A 24,997-nucleotide genomic window follows, 5' to 3' on the forward strand; every position below is an offset into this window, starting at 1 on the left:
TTTCTAAGTTATTTCAGTATTATACTCTATACAGTAACAGATTTTCCCCTTTCTTTCTTCGCTCTAGGGTTGAATCTAATCAAGTGTTTGCATAGTAATGTAGTATCTATGAGGAAGTGTCTCTGTGGTTGTCCAGAGCTGACACCCACTGATATATGCAACCACAATATCTGATTCTTAGTGTTGTCACCCTACAAATGGGCTTCCACTCATCTGGTCTCAGACTGAATAACCTATGCAACCCCTTAGAGTTGCATCCCCTTGTCATGACCTTGAGAACTCATTGGCTATCCAGACTTCTCTCTCTGCAAAAATATGCATCCTTATTCAGGACATGAGGAAGGTTCAGCTGCTATCCCACATTACTCCAGGACAATGGGACATTTAGGACCTGTCATCAAGCCCTTTCTACCTCTGACAGCCCATGCAGTCTTTTCTGTTCTAATGTGCCCATTATGAATGGCATGAGAACCTTTGTGATATCTCTCTTTTCCAGCCATCCAGATGGGAAACAAAAACACTTATCCTACTTAGGACAGGGAAGGTTATGCTGAAGTAATAAACCCAAAAGATCAACAAAACTTAATTCCTTACTCATATAAAATTCACTTCAAATCCAGAACACTCTCCACAACATCTGTCTTTCGTGTGTTAGCTCAGTTTTCCAGACTAGTACAAGAAGAAGCAGGCTGGAAATTAAGCTCTAGCAATTAGATGCTTCAATTCAGAAATGACCCCTGTCACTTCCATTAACAATTTATTGGCTAAGCATGTCACAGGACTGTGCCCAACTTCAAGGGAGAGGGGAAGTAACAATGTCCCAGATACCCAGGAGAGTGGGGCCCAAATAGTATATTGTAGCAATGTGTTCTACAGCACTGGTTCCTTCTACCATGACACTTAATCTAGGGGTTTTATAGACTCTTTGCCCATTGCTTGGCCCATTACTTGGGACTTGGCTCAACATAGGGACTTGACTGTAAAACCAGTGATTGTTTCTCTTTTTCAGTTTCCAATCTCCTTCCCTCTCTTCAGTTGGGAGGATCTTTATCTAGTGAGGGTAGGGGGACAGCAAGGAAATTAAAAGAAAAAATCTCAAAATAATGATTTAAGACTTTTAACTTCAAAAGTCAGAAATTTGACATTATTGTCAAATTTCATGTCTTCTTGACAACCTCCACTGTCCTGTGTACTCCCTGCCACACCACGAGGAATGTCAGCCTCACATGTCTTCTGACATAATGAAATGGGTCAGAGACACAGGATTAAAAGTGTGTAGAGGTAAGTAAGTACCAATGAACACTTCGAGTTGTCTTTCCACCAAAACCACATATTGCTCTCTCCTTTCATAGACCATCTGAGTGGGTCTATGGAGGCTGAACAGAGAAATCAAATATGTTTAACCAATTAATGCATAGATCAGAGAACAGGTGTGCAAAAATGTGTCCTTTAGTGCTGTAAAAATTTGTGAAGAGACCAGGAGTTACACAAGCATTTTTCTGGCATTCGCTGAAAATGAAAGAAGTGAAATGGAAGTAAAAATACATTTAATATCAGACTAAGAAGCTCCATACAAAACTTTTAAAAGTGATGCATTCTGAATAGCATAGCACTTGTATGAGGTTCTGTCTTAGCAAACCACAATGCCCCAGTCATTTCTTCTTAACTACTGAAAGTGATTCAAGAGATGGGGTCCCCTCCAAAGGAGGCTTTTCATAGTGAAGATTCTGTGCATTTAAAATACATTTAATAGCATTTAAGTTATTACTTCCCTAGACATCTCCTAATTATGAAACTTCAGTTTTGCCTACCACAATACTTTCACAGGATCATGAGCTCCGAGACTACTGTTCTTGAAGGCAGGGACTTGGACGGTTATGACACCTACTGTATCTGTTTTCCATTGCTACAAATAAAGTGTATAGCAAACAGCCATAAAACTTGATAACTATATGACAATAAATATCTGCACTCACATTCTTGGGGGCCAGTTAGGTGGCTCTACTGATCTTGGCAGGGGAGGCTGACATATCTGGGGTCAGCTGGTTGTTGGCTGATGTAAGCTGGCCTCAACTGGGGTGACTGGAACATTCCATTCTAGTCCATGTTAGTCCCTCTCCCTCTTTCTGAAACCAGCTGCTAACCTGGGCATGGTCACATGGCGTTAACAAAGGCACAAGAGAGCAAGCTCAGTTGTAAACACAGTTTTCAAGGCTCTGCTTCCATCACATCTGCTAATACCCCACGAGCCAAAGCAAATCACAATGCTAAACCTGGAGTCGAGGCAAAGAATGGATGCAAGGAGAGGTGAAGAACTGGAGACAAGTCATGCTATTTACCACATCTAGGATCCTGTCCACCAAAAATGCCTTGGCAGGGCTGGAGCACTCACTGACCTGGGCACTAGCAAAATGCCGAATGAAACAAAGTTAGGACCAGCTCCGGAGTCCTCAAGGAGAGAAGGAGAAAAAGAAATGAGATATGGCACTGAGGCTTATGAGCAGAGACAGGAATTTTAAAGTCTTTAATTACAGAAATTAAAGTATTAGAATTGATCAAGAACGATCAGAGTATATAATTCTTAACTCTACTTTGCCTGAATACACACTACCTTCTATTTTACAGGGTGCTTCACACAGTTCATCTCAATTGTTCCTAATAACAGTCCCTCTGCAGTAGCAAGGTAACTACTGCTCCCCCACTTTCAATGTGGGGATGTTGAAATATTCAGAAGTAAATTGAGGTGCCCAAGGTAACAAAACTAATAAGTGATCCAGTTGAGACTTAAACCCAAATCTAGTTCTTTTTTCACACTATATAATGAAAACTTTTGAAAAAAAAAGGCTTAGGAACAGTAACATTTAAAACTTTACACTATATAAGGAAAACTTTTAGAAAAAAAAAAGGTTTAGAAACAGTAACATTTAAAACATTTTCTCTATAATTCTCCAGCATAAAGGCCGAAGTGCCAAGTGTCATCTAACCTTAGAAAAGAATAAGCAAATTGGTGGTTGCTATGGAGCCACTTTAGCACTTCCTCACTGGTGAAGTTGGGGTTGACACTAAAGGCTATTAAAAGGTAAAGGGAATCATAAGCCAATGCTTACATATTTTCTAAGTAATGACAAAAAAACATGACATAATTCACATGAAACTGGGGGAAAATGGTTCAAAATGCTACTGAAGAATGTCAGGGAGGATTCAATAGGGAAATCAGAATCAATCAGCAGATGGAGCCTCCTAAAGAAAAAGATCACTTTGAAAAGTGGGTTAAAATAAAAGCTATAAACCATGAACATCGAATCAAATAACACTTGTTGTTACCAAGGAGGGAAATCAGAGATGACAAAATGTAGGTAGGGGACCCAAAAGATTAAAAATAGTGCAAAGACATAGACATAGATTATTACCAAACACACAGTAGATAAGAAATCAGTCTAAAGCTTGCAGAAAAATCTAAAGCCATTGATAATTTTTCTTTCTAAACTGAAAATATGTATTATTGAAGGGATCCTTTAATGTCTCTAGATGCAGACTATATTGCAGATTTGTTGAAAAATAAACAGAAAAACTTGAATCTATCTGTCCCACACTTAATATCAGAGTTATAGTTTTCTTTAAAGTGACCTGAAGACTGGGAAAAATAAATGCGGGAGTATTTTCATTTCCATGACCTGATAACAGACATGGGCTGCATTCTCAGAAACCATTGGGGGGTTAGCAAGGAGATAAAATGTGCTTCAAAAGAGTTAAGAAGAAAACAACTCTTGATTAACTAGAAGGCCTCTGATGGAAGGCCTTTGGAACATTAATATACTAAAGAATGCCGAGAGAGAAAACGCCATGTTGAGAGGCAAAGCCTCATATAAAGAACATGAAGAATGGACTCTCTCAGAAATCTAGAATCACAGGGGCAGCTGATCAAGGATAGCAGATTATCTAGCCATCAACACTCTCATCCAGAGAGAAACCTGAGCAATCCGAGGAGAAAACACAGAGACGCAGTTTTTGCAAACCATTTTCATAGCCATTATCCTTCCCTGAGTCAGCTCTCATTTTCGGCAATGATTTAAAGATCAAAAGAGAATGCTGATATTATTTAAAGGAATAGCAAATATATTAACAGTGGTGCAGTAATGAAAAGAAGTGGCCTTGAAACAGATGAAACTACTAAGATGAAATTCAGCAGGGTAAGTGTTCTACGCTTAAGGTAAGTCAAAGGAAACCAGTTACGTGGTCAAGCGAAGATATTTAACAGCAGTATATAGGAAAATGAATTTGGCATTTGAATGGGCTACAAGGTCAATGTCACAGTGATTCTTAACCTATTTGGGGTCAAGGATTCCTTTGAGAACTTGATAAAACTTAAGTGCCTTTACCTTAGCAGCAACTACATTTTGTACTGAGTTTCCAAAAGTTCATGGAGAACCCAGGGGCATCAGTGTGTAGCTGGTGGTTTAGAACATGATGCTTGCTCTAAACCAGTCTAAAGTCAGTCCAAGAACCAATCATGCCTCCATCACTCATTTTCTTATGTCTTTCCACAAGTAACAGAACCTTCCTCTGAGTTTCCTAGTTTGCAAAGAGGAGATAATAACAGCAGTATCTAAGCCCCTCCAATGTTAACTTTAAGAGAGTTATTAGATAAAGCACCAGGTGCTTTTGTTATTTCTGTTATACTTACATTTCTATTATATTTTAAAAATATTAACATTTTGTTAAATGTAGAGTTATTATATGTTTATTTTATTATACATTTTATATTAGGCAATTGCAATAGAAAGGGAGGCATTGGTATTGCCTGGAGAACTAGGCAAGGCATACATTTGGCTTAAGGGAAATAGGCTGATGGAGGTGGCACTAGAATTGAGATATAATGGATGAAGAAGAACTAGCCAGGTGGCCAAACATGCTAAGCAGAGGACATAGACAATAGGTGAGAAACAACATAGTATGTCCAAGGAATGCTAGGCACAAAGGACAAGACAAAGGGGAGAGGGACAGAACTTAGATGTGATTCTATAAACTGAATGGAGCCATTAAAGGATTTTAAGCAGGAAAGTGACCTGGTCATATCTGTGCTTTAGATATAGACATATCATCACTAAAATGTTTGAGATGAGACTTGGTGGCACAGATCCTATACTCATGATACTTCTATATCTCCTCATGAGAGATCAGTAACTGAGTAAGCATTTCTTCAATGGATCATTTAATCTTGGGTATTAGCACAACACTGAAAATTAAAGACAAACTATGAGACCGAGTTAAAAATCCAAGAGATGTGGAGGCCTGGATTAGGTCTGCAAAGTTGTGAAAGGGTTAGGAGGTAAAACTAATTTTCTCAAGGACCTTTTCAAAGCTCAAACTCTGTGCAATTTTGCCTTGAAACCATCACAAAATTCTATGATTATATGGAACAGCGAGATCATCTCACCCAACTTTTCCATTATAGAAACTAAACTCTAAGAAAAGAAAGTAAGTTTCTCACTTCCCCACAGAATGAGCTGATGAAAGAGTTATCAACAGGACACAAAATCCTGAAAAGCACCACCTTCCAACCTGGATCCAGCGAGTCACCTTTTATTCTACCATATTACTCATTTCATTCTATCTTTTCCACAGCAAATATACTTTATCAATTAAGCCTACAGAAACAGGGTTCTAGGACATAAGCTCTTTATCAAACAGAAACCAGCATAGAATAAATGTTGCCATGCATCACAGATTCCTTATAGAACAAGAAGAGTCTCTTTTTTAAACTCTTCAAGGTGATAGAAAGAGCACAGGCTGATTGAAAGCTGAGTTCAACACTTGTCAGCAGAGTGACACTGAAAAAGTCACTTAACCTCTGAAGCTCAGTTTTCTCATCTGAACAGATAAGTCTTGTCTTACGAGTTTTAGATATATAAAGTGTTTTCACAGTACTTGGAGTTCAACAAATGTTAGGTAGGTACTTTCTCTTTGTGTTCCCTTTCCTGCCCTCTCCCTGTCAAGAGCTGTAAGAAGTTATCTGCCTTCTTCTCCAGACCACCAGAGACAGTAAAGTGGTTAGAATTCGGCCAGTGGTGTCAGGCTGACTAAGTGATGGCTCTTGGCCCTATGTGAACTTGGATACATTCCTTACCCTCTCTGAAACTATCAATAAATCCATGATAACTTGAAAATAATTATTCCTACCTCGTAGGGTTGGACAGATAGTAGGCATCTGCAAGTTTCATTTCAATCTTTCTCGGTAATTTAATTCTCATATTAATTCATAGCCAACAAATCCTTAATGTAAGGGTGCTATGGATAAGGCTTCTGCTGCAGAAAAAAAAAAAAAAAGTGCTTGTTGGAGCTATTGCTCTATAATGGCAGAGAGACAAGATGACTCCAAATAACAGAATCCTTAGAAAAAAGTCTGGTTGTGCCAAGTGACATTAATTGCACAACTCAGACTAGCACTGTCAATTGCAATCTCATCTGTAAGAAGAAGAGCTTGTCCTCTCAGGTACTACTTAGAAACTATTTGCTCCTTCTCTGGACCAAAATAATTGAAAACAAAATTCGAGAATGTTATAGAAAATCTAAAGAAGATTCAGTGAAGAGGGAAATATTAAAATATTAAAATATTAAACTTGATTCTCAATTTATTTTCTTTTCTTCTCAACTTTCTCCATACATTTTCTTAATGTTTCACATAACCAATCTAACCTTGTCCCTAATTTCTCAAAAGGAAGGAAGGAAGAGGGAGGGAATGAGAAAGAGATTCAAAAAAAAATAAAATAAAATAGGGGTGAGAGCAGAAAGAGCACAGAGGAAGAAAGAAAAGAAAGTGAAATAGGTAGGTAGGTATAAACAGATCTGTGGTCTTTGCGAGGTCCGAAAACAAATAGCCAGGATCAACAGGAAAGAAATATAGAAATTTCTCAGGATTTTGTCTGAGGAGCATTCCTGTATACTGACAAGGCCCAAGAGAACGAGTGGGTTTCAAGTGGGTTGAAATGAAAGGCTCCTCACCTTATGATGTAGTTACATCCCAATAAATCTGTCATAAGTCAAAAATGCATTTAATACAACAAACCTACTGAGTGTCGCAGCTGAGCCTAGCCTGTTTCTACTGAATGTGTATGGTTTTTGCACCATCGTAAAGTCAAAAAGTCATAAATTGAATCATCCTAAATCAGGGACCGTTGAATTAGAAACAAAGAGGTCAAAAAAATGTAGAGATGGAATAACCCACACATCACCCACACTGTTAGTAGCTAAACACTCACCAAGAAACATTGTTGGAACTCTCCCGGCACACAGGGCATCTCGTCCTCTGGGCTCTCATGGTGTTCGTAATGGCATCGGGTAAGGGGAAGGCAGATCCCCAGCACAGTACTGATCACTGTGAAATGTGTATTTATTTAGATGCTGAACTGAGAGCCTTTGCAGCAGAAACTATATTCTATTTGTATGTGTACATAGTTGGTGTCTAATGATTCTGGAAAGGAGGAAAGAAAAGTAGGAGGGAGGGAGATAGGAAGAATGACAGGCAAAAAGACTTTCAAGAAACAATTTATCTCAATCAGCGGGAGTCAATTCATCCTTTCAAATCTAGTATATTTGCCTTGAAAATTAGGAAAGAAAAAAAGACAAAGCAATTTACATTGTATCTTTTCAGTAGAAAGTTTGAAAATTAGCAGTAGCAAATATTGTGAGTAATTAAAGTTCGAGGCAGATATTATGACTTAATAAACCATTATCTCTAAAATAATTGTTCCAAATAAGCTTTTAAAAATGGTTTTATGCCTTTTACATCCCCACCTGTCCCATGCTAAAATACACTCAGCTCTTAACGTTTTACCTTTGATATCTTAACTAAGACATTCAGATTAATTACTAAGAAATAGAAAAATGCAGGAAAAACAATACCTTATATTTTAGCCATGTTCTTTTTATCTTAGGTTTCTTTTCATCATCGTACAAGGTTCTGAGGTTGATAGAGCAAGCACTATTATCTCCAGCTCTTAGATGTGGAAATTGAGGAAGGGAAAAGAGCAACATATAGTAGATTCATGTCTGAGTGAAAATGAACACCTAGGACACTCTGAGCCTGAGCTTAGCTCTCGCCCTGTAGCAATGCTTAGAGTAGGGTCATTCTAAAATGTTCTTTGGGTGTGTATTCTCAAGCAGAGAAAGGAGTAAAACATTTCCCAATTTGTTACATATCATATGTGTTCTTAAATATACTAATATCTTTATTCTAGATTTTTATTGTTCTCACGAAGCTGTGGTTTTCAAACTTTTTTTAGCAGCAGAACTTTTTTATTAAAATTTCATGCCAAAGCTCTTTATGTGAAACAGATAAAAGTGGAGTTTCACCTCTTTCCAGCTGAGACACCTAGAAAAGGTTCAGTGATAGGGGCCATTGACCTCAGTCTCAAAACCAAACACGTGAAAAACACCAGGATGCCAATGAACACAGACTAAAGACCATGTCACAGATCATGTCTGACTTTTGGTGGAATGAGAAGAGCAAAGACTTCACAGTCTAACCGATTCCAATTTCAAGTCTACCTCTCTTGCTCCCTGTGTGCACTGAGGAGGGAATCAACCTTTCTGTCCCTGTGTGCACTGAGGAGGGAATCAACCTTTCTGAGCCTCAGAATGTTCATCTGTAAAAGAGGCATCATTAACACCTGCCAGGTGAGGCTGATGTAAGGAATAACTTAGGTACCCTAAGTGAATCACAGCTGCCAGCAGGTACTCAGGTGATTTCCCTCTGGAAGGTCCTTGCCAAACCTACATGTTTTTTCTGATAAAACAGACATGTTCTTGTTTCCTCGGAGAGTATAAATTCCATTTGCTTTCTTAAGTCCAGCTCATGCTTTTAGCACTGAGGGCTTATACTACTCTCTCCCAACATTTAACATTTTCTATTCAGTTAGCACAGCATCAAGACTTTAAAAGCAGCTTGAGAATAAACTTGATTCCAAATATGATTTATAATGTCCCAAGCAACAGCTCATTTACCCAAGAAAGCTCCATCAATTATTGACAGATGTACCCTCAGAGGAGAAATAGCATTAAGACTAGAAGAAGGGAAAAGCATGCTTCAACCCCTTAAGCCAATTACCAAGGTGATTTTGAGCATTAAATCCTTAGATATGCTTAATTTACTGTATTTGCCTATAAGCACAGAAAGAAGTGTGAGGAAGGGGAAAAAATGCTAAGCAATTTAGGACTGCTTTTAAAAACAAAGAGAAAGACTAGCATAGAGGAGGAAAATATACAGAAGGCAGCATGTGGGTGTTGGACACGTGCAGGTTTATAGATTGAACATCCCCAGCTCTCACGCACCCTGCCCTCTCATTGCAGAGTCAGCTACTCACCACGTGCCTTTGTTCAGTATGGAAATAATTGTGCTTACCTGCCTCTGACTGAATAATTACAGCAGTGCCTGATTTTATTCTCAGCATGTTTATTGTGGTCACATTTCCTTGGTTTTCAGTGCAAAGGCCTTACTGAGGACGGTAGCATTATTTGCTTTAACATCAAGCTAGTGACAAGGCTAGGTAAGGTCCAGTAAAAAGCTAAGAGGCCAGTGTGAATCTAGCCCATGGGGGCTTGTAATCTGCATTTGACATGCCGATATGAGAAAACCTTGGCAAGATTACAAGGTTTACATGCGAAGGAAGAAAGGGAATGCATGAGGCCAATAAATTCGAGGATGCTAACATATTTCTCCATAATTTTCTCAAAAGGAGAAAAATAAAAGGGTTGTTTCCCTAAAATTCAAATTATATGGCAAAAGGTGACCAATTATGCCTAATTAGCTTTAATTTGCATGTACTAAGAAGTGTGCGTGTGTGTGAACATGTACGCATATGTGCACTGCATACATCCTGTGGATGAGCGTGGGTTGATGGAAATAAAGAAACTCAGAGCATGGAGAAGAGCTCTCAGCTATATAAAAATTTTGCATGATGAACTGAATATTTGTATATTGAGAAAATAAATCCTGCCATAGGAGACCTGAAAAATTACTACCCTGACTTAATGCAATCCATGTTAAAAAGTGTAGTTATAGAACATTCTAAAATTATCTGCTTTTACCCCATGACCCGGCAGAATAATTATAGCCTAGATTCTTTCATCTTTTTTGTACTTTTCTTTTTATTAAGAATTAAGAGATCCACTATGTGGGGTTATTAATTTATCCTATTATTAAACCGTGTATATAAAATACAGTAAGCTTTGACTTCTAAAGCTTTAACTTCTAAATTTCAGATTCAAAATCAGCATTTGAGTGCCAATTCTTTGCCAAATACTGTTCAAGTGATTTCAAGGGCACTGCTTCTTTTGATCAACACCCAGATTCTTTACCAGGTCTTCTGATTCCAATTTCATATGCATCCCACCAAATCACGACCTTCTATCATTGTCTGTCATCAAATCTTTGAGGAATTTTAGACAGGGGATGGAAGTAGAGGAGCAGTGGCAGACTCATGGTGACACAGAGTAGCAGATCACTGGCTTGCTATTAGAGGCATATGCCTTTGTTCTTTTGGGACTCCCACTTCTATAAATGGGAAACTGAAGCAAGAATACAGAATCCTTAATCAACTCACAAAAATGCTGTCAAGAACCTGAAGTGCTTTGAAGGACTCCCTCCCCTTTGAGATTTCCTCTATATTCAAGGTGTGACTCTGAGCACAACAAACTATCAATGAATGTGTATCCTTGGCCAAGAGATGAACTTTTGAGGACTAGTTATATGAACAATGTTGCAATTGCTTTGAACCTTCTGTTAGGAAAAGAGGAGCAGTCTGGGGTTGGGATTCTTCTGGAATTATCATCATCTTTGGAACACATTCTGAACATCCTCAAAGATTTATTCTTTAAGGGAGAGGAATTTTTTATCCTTTAGAAGAATATTTGAAATGGCCAAAAGTTATTCTAAGCCATGGTAATAAATAGAGTAAGAGATCAAACTGGATAATATCATTTAGTATTGACATAAAGGCATGACTATAAAGTAACATATTATCTTGAGTAACTTGTAAGCCGTTTTTGTGAATACATTGCCAAAGAGAATTACAAATATTTCCATTAACTGCATACACATTTTTAAGATTCTTCACTCAAAATGCTTAGATGTTTAAAACAGAGAACAAATTTTAAGATCACATTTCTTCCATTAAATAGATGAGTCAATTAATTTAAAAAATGATTCACTGGCCTGGACTACATGTGCCCACGTGTGTGTATGTGCCCATGTGTGTGCATCCATGCACATGTGTGTATGCTACACACAAATGGGGACTGCCCTGGTTTACACATCGTTCTGTAAAAGCTGTTGCTTACCTAGTCTGTTCACCTAAATCCTGAGTACAGCTGTCATGCCTCCCTAGAGTAGGTTTATATCTTCATATTCTGAGAAGAATGTTATTATTCCTGTTTAAAAAAAAAAAAAAAACTAAATGAATTATGTGACAACTTCTACTTTTTAATTAGACTATATACTTCCCCCAAACAGTAAAGTATGAAAACGTACCATAAACTATGTACTAAACACAATACTCCTGATCTTAGCTTCCAAACAATGCTTATTAGATGAAAAAATATATTTTTGAAATTTTTAGGAAATGGCATGAAGAAGATGAAGCGTCCTCTAGTTTGTGTATGGGGATACTTTTTGCAAAGGTTTTTCTCCCTTGAAAAAACAGAAGCCAAAAGTCATAATACTAATGATCACCATTCACATAGTGAGTGTGATTTAGCACAAAATGTATTAAGAATTTTATAAATTTGTGAACTATAGTCAGTAAATTTGCTTCTCACAGAGATATGGGCTAGCAATTCTGAAACCACTTTATCTTTTACTAGGGTTGGACAAAATAAATACATTGTAGATAATAAGGACCAAGTATCTCATGCTCAGGAAAGAAGTTATGAATAGGAGAGAAGGAAGAACACTGACAGTCTAGTGGCAGTGAGCACACCTATTACCGAGACCTCAGATTCTAAGTCATTCTCCATTAAAAAGAAACAGAGGGTTTCTTTGAAGAAGTGGTTGATTTTAAGGCAGAAGCAGAGAAAATACAAGATAAGTCTGGAGCATCTTATCATTCTAAAAAGTAAAGAAGTGCTCAAAGAAGAATAGGTAGATATGGAAAGGCCACAGGAGCCAACCTGAAAGAGCCCACAATGGCCAAAAGCCAAACAATTTGGGCAACAAAATAAACAATGATAGCAATGCATTACAACTCATAGTCTAAAGTAATTTATATGAGTCTATACTGATATAAAGAAATGAATAAATAAGTAAATGGAGAAGAGAGCTCTTTCTTCAGATGAATTCTAATTAATAAATGTAGGGGGTGGTGAGGAAATAAAGAACCACTCTTAAAACACCAAATTGTTGCAGGCAAGACCCAGAGATGCTCACTAAAACTACTAGATGGTAGTCTGAGGAGAAACGAGTCATTTGCCTAGTCTCAAAGTCTCTCTCCTCAATATACTGATTAATCACAAAAGGAGAAATAATAACACTAGAGACACCTGACAGCCACCACCCTAAACAAGTAATCAAGGTTCAGACTATCAGTATTAACATACTGACATCATGTACCTTCTGTTATCTTGCACTGAGAAAGGCTCATCATTCTGTGTTATTATTCTCAATAATGCATAACCTCGCTCTAGTCATGGGAAAACATCAGATAAAACCAAATTGAGGGAAAGTCTTCAAAACAACAACAGACCAGTACTTTTCAAAAATATCAAGGTATGAAAGACAAAGAAAGACAGAAAAACTGTGGCAGATTGGAGGAGACTGTGGTGATATGACAACTGCATGCAATGTGAGACCTCGAAGACTAGGGAACAGAAAAAGCGCATTAATGGGAAAATCGGGAAAATCAAAATAAAGTCTGTACTTTAGTTAATACTATTGTGTCAATGTTGATTTCTTAGTTTCGATGATTTTACTCTGATTATATAAGATATTAATCTTAGAAAAAACTAGATGAAGAGTATACGAGAAATATCTATACTATTTTTGCAACTTTTTAGAAGTCTAAAATAAAAAATAATTTTAAACTGATCAACACAATCTACTCAGAAGACTATTATGATTTATTAAACTTTACTTCCATGTGATATAAAATAATGAGCTAATTATCATTAGAGACCTCTTGGTCTTCGGGAAAATAATCCAACGATACATATCATCTTCCTGCTTCTGATTCAACAGCCATGAGGGAGGAGGACTAGGGAAAGATGGTTTTGATCTGACAGACGGGAGCACCCTAAAAATTCTGAGTCCTGGTCATAGCACATATGCTAATGTAATGGCATTTAAGTGACATCCTAAGAATCTACCTTACTTCTCTTTTCCCTAGGTAGGAAAAAATGGGACCTGTGAATCTGACCCAACTTTATAAGAAAGGAGAGGCTGGTGGGGATAAAAATATCACTTACGAAGAGCTTACCACAAGTCATACACTGTTCCAAACTCTTTACATGTATTGACTTCTCTCTCACAACAACCTTATTAAGCATTATTATCTCCATTCTACAGATAAGAAAACTGGGGTGCAGAGAGGGGAAATGAGGCACAATAAAAGTATGTTGCTGGGAAAACTACAGAGAAAATCATGGCCTATCTCTCCCTTCTAATAATCTATTTACCAATTCTGCACCAGTGTGTTTTACCTGGATAATTCAGATATATCCTATGTTAATTAACTGCCGAGACTGAAGACTCTCTTCACACTGAAATTAGATCAAGTAGAGGGAAGAGTCATATATGGGGAGACATTTCCTCTGGCTGAACCTTGGTCTCAAAGCCCAAACCACTTGCCTCCTTCATTGAAAGAACTAGCACCACCTTCCTTATTACGAGTATTTTGGCAGAAAAAGTGTTAAGAAATAATACCTCTCTTTTGGCATGCAGGAGCCCTCTCTTGCTGGACTAGTCACCCAGACTAAGACTGAGACTCCATACTCAGAAAATGAGTAATTATTTGTTGTCAAACTGTATATTCATTTCCTGAAAGAATGGAAGTTGCCAGGTTTCTCTATGCCTATTCCAGTTATAATAATAATTGTGCTTCACATTGTATAGTGCTTTTGGTTTATAAACTTCACTCACATACTGTACCTGATCTTCAAACCACCTGTGATATTAGCTCATGTGTCAGTCAACAAATACATATTAAGAGTTTGCTATGTGTCAAGCCCTAGGAATGAAAAAGAGAACAAAACCAATGTGATTTTTGCCCACCCACCACCTACAGTTGACATTACAGTGGAGAGTACAAGCCAAAAAAAAGGAAAGCGGATAGGGGAGGAAAAATATACATAAAGTAAGTACAAACTATGGAGTCATAAATAAAAATAATACTATAAAGTAAAAAAAAAAAAAAAACAGGCGTAATAGGGAGAGACCTACTTTAGGGAGGTTATTAGTCAAAGCCTTTCTGAGGAGGTGACATTTGATGAGAAGCAGGCAACAAAGTTTAGGATAGCACCTCTCATTCAGAAGAATCAGCAAGTGCAAAGGTGGTGTGTGCAAGGGGGCTGGGAGGGGTGTGAAAACAGCTTGGCACATTACAGAACCTATCAGAAAGCAATTCCTTTGGAAAATTAAGAAGGAGGGAGATGGGGGTCTGAAATGAGGTCACAGAGAAAAGCAGAGAGCAGATGCTGTCTAGGGCTGGTGCTAACAGGCTATGTATGAAGGGTTTTATTCTAAATGGAAGGAAAAGAGTCGACAATGTCACTGTCGTTTTACAGGAGAGTAAAATTAAGCTCAGGGAGGCTACATATCTTGTCAGAGTTCTTATACCTGGCAAGCTTACAGCTCCATCCCAGATCTTTCTTTTCTACAAATACATGTTAAGTGCATTCTAGATTCCAAGCACATTACTACTTGCTAGATAAGATAGTCTTAATCTCAATTAGATTAAGTCTGGAAGTGAGAAATGGCAGTGTGAAAAAATGCAATAGAATACAACAGGCACTATGTCCAGAAGTCTCTACAGAATGTAGAGGAAACTTGAAGGAGAAAGGAATCAGTTCTAGATGGGTGGGGCAGGGATGCTCAGAGAGTTAGCATTGAGCTGAGTCTAGAAAATAAATATTTATAGGGAAAACGAGGGTTGGGGAGGATGAGCAAAGCAGATTGAGCAAAGATACAGAGAACTTAAACAGCTCAGTAGATGCTGGAAATAGCAAGCTGTTTCTGACACAAGGTGAAAGTGAGGAGCTTGAGGATAGGATTGAAAACTAGAAATGGCCAAAGGCCAGATCATGAGCCCTGGACTTGACAAAGTTAGAAGTTTGGATTTCATTTTCTGAGGAATAGAAGCCAGTAAGTTTTCAAGTAAGGGAGCAACCTGAATGGATTTGTTTCTAATAGCACCCATCAACAGAACTGGAGAGGTGAATTGTTGGGGTAGTACAGGGTTACAAGCCTGTAAACAGAGAGACCAGGCAGAAGACAGGCAAGGTCTAGAAGAGGAAATAGAGGCCTGAGGTAAGAACACAGATGTGGGTTGTAGAGATGAGAAAAGATTGAACAGACGGTAGGTGCAGAATTCATAACACTGAGTGTTTGGGGTGAGGGAGACGGGGCATTAGGGTAAATTCTGGGTTTTCATGACTTGACTCTAAGTTCAATACTTTTTAAATAAAAAGTTTTTCCACCTTATATAAAGGAATGTCTTTTATTTGTTGCAAACAGTTTAACATCTCTGACAGCTAAGAAAAACTCCTGAGATTATCCTATTTTGTTATTTTTAAAGAGAAAATAATGTGCTTTTCTGACAAACTATTGTTTAGAAGACAATGATTCTTTTTTTTTTTAACCTAAAATGATCAGCATAATGACCTCTGCCGAGATAAAGAACAAATTTCCACATTGCCACTGGTAGGACTGATATCTAAGCAGAAAAAGAAGGTAGGTTTTGATGAACAAATTTTTTGTTTGCAATTTAACTTTCTAGCAAAGGAAAATACTAGTACTCTACTTAAGAAGATAATTCTCTTTCTGAGAACCTCAGAAAATGTGAAATAATGATCCCCTTTGTTCAGAAGTATCTTGACATGCCCTACTACCATCATAAACACAGCACACAGAAGTTCAATTTCTACTCTCAGATGCTCAAAAATTAACTTCAGATTCAAATCTGAGATATGACTTAAGATATACTAACATATCATACATGGTTCCTGAAAAACAAAACATTTTAGAATTATATTTAAAGGCTTTTCAAACTAATTTGGCTCCAAGGGACAGCAACATTGATACATTAATTATTCCAAGAGCTTATATAGGATAGCTTCCATATGTCCTGCCCTCGTTTCAATTTCCTTCCCCATGTCCCCTTTCTCTTGCTCATTTTGACATTTTTATTCTATTTGAAAGATATAGGAAAACTTTGACCATGCTTGGGCGGGGGAAATGATCTGAGACTTCTATTACCTTAATGTTTTATACAGAATGCACCGTATGTAGAGAACTGTCAAAGAAAAGGTATCAAGACCTCAAATTGTCTTGGTGAAAGAACAACCCTTAATGGTCACATGGGAGAACTGTTCCAAGTTCTTTAAAGATGCAACACATACACCATTATCACTATGATAAAAATGAAAAATGAAGGTTAGAGAGGCTGAGCAATTCATTCAGCAACACACAGCCAGTAAGTGATGAAACTGAGATTCAAACTCAGCTCCGTGACTCTGAAGCTGAGGGAATGTGCAGATATTACTAATTGTAGTAAATCTCCAAACACTAACCATTTTGGTGGAAATATTATAAATGCTCTCTAGATCTTTTTTTTACAAGTACAAATGTGGAAAGTAATTTTGATTTATATGCATGTACCCTTAATTGACCATCCTCCTTATTTATTTCAGAATGCAAAAGCTCGTTCACTTATTAAACCTCTGGGTGTTTTCACAAATTGGCAAAGGAATCAGAAATAATAGACATAACATGCTTCTTGCTATAGCCAGCAATTAATGGAAAAGGCTCTCATAGCTACAGTTAACTCAGCTGTAAACTCATATTCTTCCCATCTAACTGCAGAAGCAGATTTCTGAGTAAACAAGTGAGTTAATTTGCTCTCTGAGCTAAAGTGGACCAAGGAGAGGCAATTCTCCATTGACTAAGTAGCATTGGAGTTTGTTAACGACAACCTTGAAGTAGCCTAACATTATGGTCATATGATGAATTTTAGTTTTCTAAATCTAAATTGCAGACTACTAAAAAACCAATTGCTTAGAGGGAAAGAGACTGTCAGCAGAACGTATGAAGGTGGGAAGAAGACAGCATATTTTTAAGATAGATTTTTATATAATTTTGTCATTTTCCAGAGATACAGGTTACTTGGATCAGATGATTGATTTCCCCAGCCATGCTTCCTACCTCTGTAGACTCATTTTTATGTCTACATAGAAGTTATAGGCTATTATAGGATGTTACAGAAATCTTGTATGTATTGGAAGTTACAGGATGCTAATGGATGTTATTATAAGTAACAGGATGGTATAGGAAGTCAAAGGATGGGCCAGGAGTTAGGAGAATTTAATTTAAATGGTGGGGAATATAAGACCAAGGAAATAGATGGAATCTGACCAGTGGAAATATCAAAGCTACATCTGGGGGTCTGTAAGAGATGGACACTGTATTAGTTTCCTATTGATACTGCAACAAATTAACACAAACTTAGTGGCTTAAAACAACACAAATGTATTATTGCACAGTTTCCAAAGGTCAAAAGTCTTGGTGGGCTGGGCTGGGTCCTCTTCTTGGAGTCTCACAATATCCAAATCAAAGTGTTGGTAGGGCTGAATTCCTTATTTGAGCAGCTTGGGAAAAATCTGCTCCCAAACTAATTTAATTTGTTGGCCAAATTCAGTTCCTCGTGGTTGTAGAACTGAGGTCCCCATTTCTTTGCTACTGTAAACCTGGGGGTTAGAGTGGGGGGACAGCTATTGCTCCTGACAGTCTTGCTTATGTTTTCCACATAGCCCCTACAGCAATGGCAATAGAGTCTCTATCATGCTTTAAATTTGTCTGACTTTTTCTGCCATGTCTCTAACTCCAGCAAGTTCTCCAAAAAGTTTTCTACTTTTCAGGGCGTGTGTGATTAGATTAAGGCCACCTGGATAATCAAGGATAACCTCTCTATCTTAAGGCACTAACCTTTATTACAGTCTGCAAGGTCCCTTTTGCCCTTTAAGATAACCACGGCATGCCATTAGAGGGCAAAGCTCCTTGGGAGCACCATGTTTCCTGCAGGACCTGACTCACAAATACTCTAAAACAATGAAGCCACTAAAAACACCAGTCTATCCTCCAAATTTTATGAGTCTAAGAACCTTTTGCAGAAATGCCTCTTCCTTTAGAAGGTAACCAGATCAACTTAGTTTATTCCAAAATGTTCTGAGCTCTGAAAAACAGAGTACTTAAAAGTAGTGCACAAGTTAACATCTATCTTATTTTTAAGGCAATGTCATCAGAAAACATAGATGGAAGGTTTAGTAATAATAATAGCTAATAGTTATCGTTTTCTTACTTCATGCCAGATATTACATAACCAATAAAATAGATGGTTGTGAACATTCTCTAAAAGTTCTTTGATAGAATGAGATAAAATTATTCCTTCTGGATGAGGGAGAAATATATTTCAATACCATCAGTACTGTAATGAAAATGTAATATCAACACAATAATCCCAGCCAATATGTACTGTGCCCATGAAAGATTTCTACATATGACTATGTAAACTGAATTTACATGTGCAAAACATAGAATGTGATTGTGCATGGCATGGTTCATTGCTGCCAACTGTTGTCACAAATCTCAAATCTGCTTTGACATCACAGTCTGCAAATTACAGTCCATCATCAGACACAGCTCACTGGTCTCTGCTTATTCATATTCTTAGGCAATAAAATCATTTCCCAGAAAGAGTACAATTGCTTGAGAGTCACTTTACAATGAGAACCATCCAACACAGCAGTTAAAGTCCAGGGGGTTATACAAATGCAAGTAAAGTCAGAATTTTAAAAAATATTTGAGTTGTTATTTAAAGAACCAGGGTATTTAACATGTCTGGGAATCAAATAGCAACCTGATAAGTATAGATGTTCTTTACTCCTAAGGGTATTTAACATTGATCCTAATGACAATGATTTATATTTTAGATCTAAATCAATCCTAATGATAATGATTTAAATCATTAACAAATGTATGTATTCTCCTGTGGAAATAAATTCAAAGAGTACTGAATTAACACCAAGTGTAACTAAAGGAGCTCAGGTTAGTGTGCCCATCCTTTGACTTCCTAGGTTTTATTTTGAAGTTACTATTTAATTTTGGTATAAACATCACCCCCAACATAGTTTTCTACTTTCCTTTTAACTATTAGAGACTAGAAAATGGTAGCCATGATAACCCATTCTGTATCTTTCTAAGCTTTCTATTCTGTTCCTTCTGATTGATAATTGCTTTTGGAGACTGATACTCACTGACCTTTAGGATGAATTTTGAATGACTGTAATTTTTATTAATATCCTTCAGAATATTTCCCTGTGCTGCATTGTTCCTTATAAAAATAATTGATTAGAACATTTAGGAAATCAAATATTAACAAGGTAGATACGGTAAAATGGGTCAAATATTTGGTGACAGAAGGAAATCTAACTCTGAGTAGCGAACACACAATACAATATACATATGACTTACTGTTGAATGATACATTTGACACTTATTTGGTTTTGTTAATTGATGTCACATTTAGAAGATCTTTGTGCTTTGGTCTTTGTAGGCTTAAAGCCTAAATTTTTTATAAGTTAAAAAATGTATATTCTAAAAAAAAATTAATGCAGCTTTCACTGTGATTAAAATTAGGAAAAAATAGGGGTTTTGTGATCTTTTAGCATGTTACACTACAGTTATAAACATAAGACAGCATATAAACTTAATAAACCTAGATTTAAACAGTGAATAAATCATGTTATTTTTGTCAATCTAAAATAAAAGAAATGTTTTAATCACTTTAAATTTAATCACTTTACTATCTGAATAAAAAATGAATTCAGTAAAACATACAATCAGCTTTTATAGAAAATCTGCAAAATAGAAGTTCTCTAATAGAAAATTGTGTGACCTTTAAAATAGTTTAACAACCTACAATAAAATCTTATTTTATTACTTCATGCATTATCAACCCCAGAAAATTTTCAATGACAATAATTTCTTTGAAAGTGTCTTAATACAACCTATTCAAATTCATTTGAATGCCATGTATCACTTGTACAGCCTCTTTCTTGACATTATTTTCTAAATATTGCTTGCATATAATCCTTTTCTGCACATACTCAAATTCATACTACAGTTGTTATAGAAGTAGCTAATTTACATATAGATTAAAAATTATTATGAAGTCCATTTACACCCTGATGAGTTAAATACAAAGTAACTCAAAACCGATATCTGGTTTCCATTAAATCTGAGTGTTATCACACATTAGACTAGTCAAAATACAGGCTTCAGATCTATGGCTAGGATCCTAAAATGTCAGACAGGGTTATGACAGCTCAGCAGATACAGAGCTAAATTTAGATATTTTCTTCAATATTATTGCAGATCATGAGATACTATCCCTTAAGTTGACTCAACTTTTTGCTTATTCTCTACATTTTGCCCAACACACTTTAATAGTAGTTGTTTTAAGCCAAATCAGTTAGCAGGCCATTGGCAATCTAGACAATTTTAATTAGACTTGAGGGAAAAAAAATTTCTTTCAAAATGATTAAGATGCTTGAAGTTTGACTATTGGCCTAGATTGATAGCCTTGGCCTACTACCCTGCCTGCTTGTCCATCTACTAGACTTCAGGGAAACATTAGATTACTGCCTGATAAAACTGGCTTTCTACCACTTCCAGTAAGCAGAAATCCATTCACAGTGGACATATTCAATTGGCCTGCTATATCCAACTTTCCATTAAGCACTCCTACCCATGGTCCCTATCTATTTATTTGTTTTTTTATTTTATTTTATTTTTATTACCGTGACATTGGTTAACAATGGTCCCTATTTACAGAGGAAGGGCTGGGTGGCCAGATTAGAACTCTATGACTTTGTCTTCATCCTGGACACAAGTTCTAGACAAAAAAAGATGTCAATCTATTGGCCCGTTACCAAGTGGATTCATATTCTCTCTCTCTCTCTTTCTCTCTCTCTCTCTCTCTCTCTCTCTCCCCTGTCTCTCTCTCTCTCGAAAATTTAAACTCCTATCCACATAAGTTATTGTCAGGAAAGGCCAAAAGGCCATGTAGAATTGAGACCAGAGCTGGTGTCAAGGAAAGCCATGTTAATAAGGACCAGAGGCTACAGATAAGCAGGTTAAACCATCCAGCAGATAAGAGAATAAAGGAGACTTGCAGAAAGGGACATAGTTGAAAGAACATATTGTACTACAGAGACACAGTGAAGGAAGAATAAAGAGAGTGAGATTCAGAAAATAGCAGAGTTGGAAACAGAGGACTCCTGAGTTCCCACTGGCTTTCCATCTCCTGGCCCAGTTCCCATGAAGCTTGACCATATTTCCTACCCTTAGTTTAGTGACAATCTTATAACTTCTCCATGTACCCCTTTTTTACTTGAAATGATTTGAGTGATTGTCTGTTCCTTTTAAGCAAACGTTGATTGGAACAACATGTTAAAAGATGCTTTCAAGATATAGCAACAGATCGACTGGTTTATATCTGGATTTAAGAGAAGGAAAGAAAAATATATATATGTGATTTGTAAAAAAAGGGAAAAATTTCTGGGCATCCTGAAATGGAAAGATTGTCTAACCTAACACTCAACACGATGTGCTATTAAAAAACAAACACCTTATATATCTGCTTTATTTTCATGAGAATGTACTATGTACCTAGAAGTTTTCATCTCTGAGAGTTTCTAAAGAACCCAGGGTAAACTGACATATTTGTATTTTAAAAGATGCAAAGGTCTTAAAGATGGACGATTTTGAAGTTTGTTCTGTGCTCAGCATTTACACTTAGGTGTTTATTCTAGAGATTTAAGCCTCCTCCTTTTGTGTTCATCTTACTCCTCTGGTCTAACCCCGTCTTTCCACCCAATTCATATGCTGACAATTCTGTCCCTTTGTTTCTAGTTCTTGTCTTTCCAAAGTTTACCACAAAGGGTATTTCGTTTTTTTTCCCCCTTGTAAACTAAGACAAGTTTTCAGTTTCCAGAAATACAGGCAACACTACAAAAGAAATTGCAGTAGATCTGGACTACTGCCAGTCTCTAACAAGAAAAACATCAACAAAAAGAAAATTAGACAATGGCTCCTTTCTACCAGAAGAACTTTGACCAAATGGTTGTACTACAAATGAGGAAGTATTTATTTAGGGCTAAAATAGACCAACTCACTAAACAAACAAAACACATAGAGAAATTTTAAAGGAAAACTTTTACCCAGCAATTCCACTGCTATACATTTACCCCCCAAAAATAAAAACATATGCCCATACAAAGATTTGTATAAGAATATTCATGAAAGCTTTATTCATAATAGCCAAAAACTACCCTTTTCATCTTTTATAGCACAAGGATTTTTTTTCTATATTTTATGAGTATGTTATTTGTCATTACTCTCGATTAATCTGTAATGTTAATAAAATGCTTCAGGAACACAGTATAATTATTGAATGATGGTGGCAGATATGAAGAACTGTGCGCCACCTGCAGCCAGGACACCGCTGGCTTCTGATTGGCCAAATTCACCTGTAGGTCAGTCACTGATGAGTACAGGTGTGATAAAGGCTATTGCAGTTAAATAACATTGCCCACATTTTATAAGGTACCTGATAGTTTTTAATTGTCCTAAGTGAATATCTAACAATATCCAGATATGGGTGATGCTCCTCCAATACAAAAAACCTTCGCTAAATTAAATAAAAATACATGCTTCTGTGCATAAAATATGAGGCTCAAATATCTCCTGCTTTAATAGGCCTACTAGTATAATTAGAATTTAGCCTTTCCCTCAAAATGTGCCATTATTATTTCTAAGAGTTTCCAAAGAAGTCCTTCAAATGTACTCCAATAAAAAAATACAGATCCCAGACTCTCCTTCTTTTCCTTATCCAGTCCCCACTGTCCATTTGGCCTTCCAGAATAAGCCAGGAAAACCTCACCCCCTCATCAGCCATCCTGAGAACAGCACTGACCACAGAGAGGATGATGTCTCTAGACACTCTGGGAGTTTCCAAACTAAGGCAGCCAGTATGCAGAGTGGGGAGGCTTCCTTCCTGCTTGTGGTGTGAAACTCTTTACTACTGAGCCCTGTAGGGCTTATTGCTCTGAGAATTTCACAAAGTGAGGTCCTAACATTATCTCCTTCTTTCATGGTATTTCAAAACCAGTTCAGAAGACCTGGTCCTGGAAAGGTACCACGTGATCCTCCTAATGCTTCCACCTACTGCCACTTGGGGTGAGGTCTGAATGGTGGTGAGGGTGATGGCATCTGCACTAGCAACAAGCCCCATTATAGCAACAGCACTTACATAAATGGGCACAGAATCAAGGGAGACCCAGTCTGTTTTTCTCAGTGTGTGGTCCCCTGAAGATCTGCAAAGAATGTTTGCGGGCTTGTTGCTCTGGATTCCATTCCTCAACCACTAAATCAATAATCTAGAGAGGTGAACTGATTCTAAATTTTTTAAACAAGATCATGAGATGACTTTTGCACAGATCTGGGCCTGAGAACCATTACTATAGAATAGAGTGCTTCTCAATAGAATGCTCTCAAATCAGTATTACTGATACATCCCTGAAATGGGGATCACTCAAAGATTGCAGACACCAAACAGTGGAGTCCGAGAGGAACACTCTCTAAATATCCACAATCTTCATATGGATATTTCCCATGAAAGAAGTGAAAGTGCTGGAAATTTTTTAAATGATAATGAGGAAATTGGGTATTTAATTTTTGCTTTTAAGGGGAAAATATAGAAATATCAGGGAAAATGAGATATGTTTATAATCATAATTTTTTAATCACTATTGATATAAAGACAAGTTGGTTCATTTAGGAAGATGAAGAATATGTTATGTTTAATTTGTTTTGCTTTTAAAATTATCATATTTGTATCTTAAATTTAACAATACAGTTTATATAAAGAATAATTGTCAGTTTACTCACTAAATTTACCTTTACTGAGTAAACTGAGATAAATTTACCTTTATCTCAGTTAATGAATAGCAGGCAACTATCTGAGGGACAATAAACTAGTATTTACTGAGTAGTTATTACACACCAGCCCTTGTCTTAAGCAGCATATATGTCCAAGAAAAAAGTGTATTTTTTTAAATACAGTATACAAGAAAAATTATGTTTTCAGAACGTAGTAGCACCATGATGTCAAGAGCTACAGAAACCATCTATGTTCTGAAGAGCAAATGAGGGGGGGTAGTGGGAGTGGGGTAGAGAAATTATTGAATCTAATGGTAGTTTACTTAATCTGTAACTCAGTGGTTCTCAAATCTGATAAGACTTGATAAAACAGGATTGCTGGTCCTGATCCCTGGAGTTCCTGATTCTGCAGGCCTGAGGTGAGGCTCGAGAATTTGCATTTCTAAGTTCCCACGTGATGCTGACATATGAGTTTCAAACTGTTGGTCTAATTAGTTTCATTTCCTCAGCTGTGGCTGATCCTCTAACTTGTCCTGATGTTGCAGAAGCTATATCATGGGCATAATACCAGATGCACCCTGGAACTAATATCCAAATGTCTTTCTGGTTCTGCAATTGTTTTTGTCCATTTTTGATAAGAAAGGGGAAAGATTCTAATGTCAAAAGTATATTTTGTGCAAGTTAGAAATATTGAAGAAAAATAGAAAAGTGATCTTGTAATAACTGAAAATACCATTCCAAAACTAAGTTTTTACTTTACACCCAATTTTGTAATCCAGTGAAATGCAGAGCTTG

At 36.9% G+C, this 24,997-nt stretch overlaps 1 protein-coding gene across 1 annotated transcript in view; it reads right to left on the reverse strand.

Moving 5' to 3' along the window:
• Positions 1-11,374: 11,374 nt before the first annotated feature.
• The window catches only part of LOC111733687, a 55,101-nt gene continuing 41,478 nt past the window's right edge, over positions 11,375-24,997 (reverse strand). The window contains exon 4 of the mRNA XM_023525743.1: positions 11,375-11,427. Within this exon, the coding sequence (XP_023381511.1) occupies positions 11,400-11,427 (28 nt within the window). The 3' untranslated portion in view covers positions 11,375-11,399. The remainder of the gene's footprint in view (positions 11,428-24,997) is intronic.

Source organism: Pteropus vampyrus, unplaced genomic scaffold, assembly GCF_000151845.1.
Source record: "Pteropus vampyrus isolate Shadow unplaced genomic scaffold, Pvam_2.0 Scaffold619, whole genome shotgun sequence".
Lineage (NCBI taxonomy): Eukaryota > Metazoa > Chordata > Mammalia > Chiroptera > Pteropodidae > Pteropus > Pteropus vampyrus.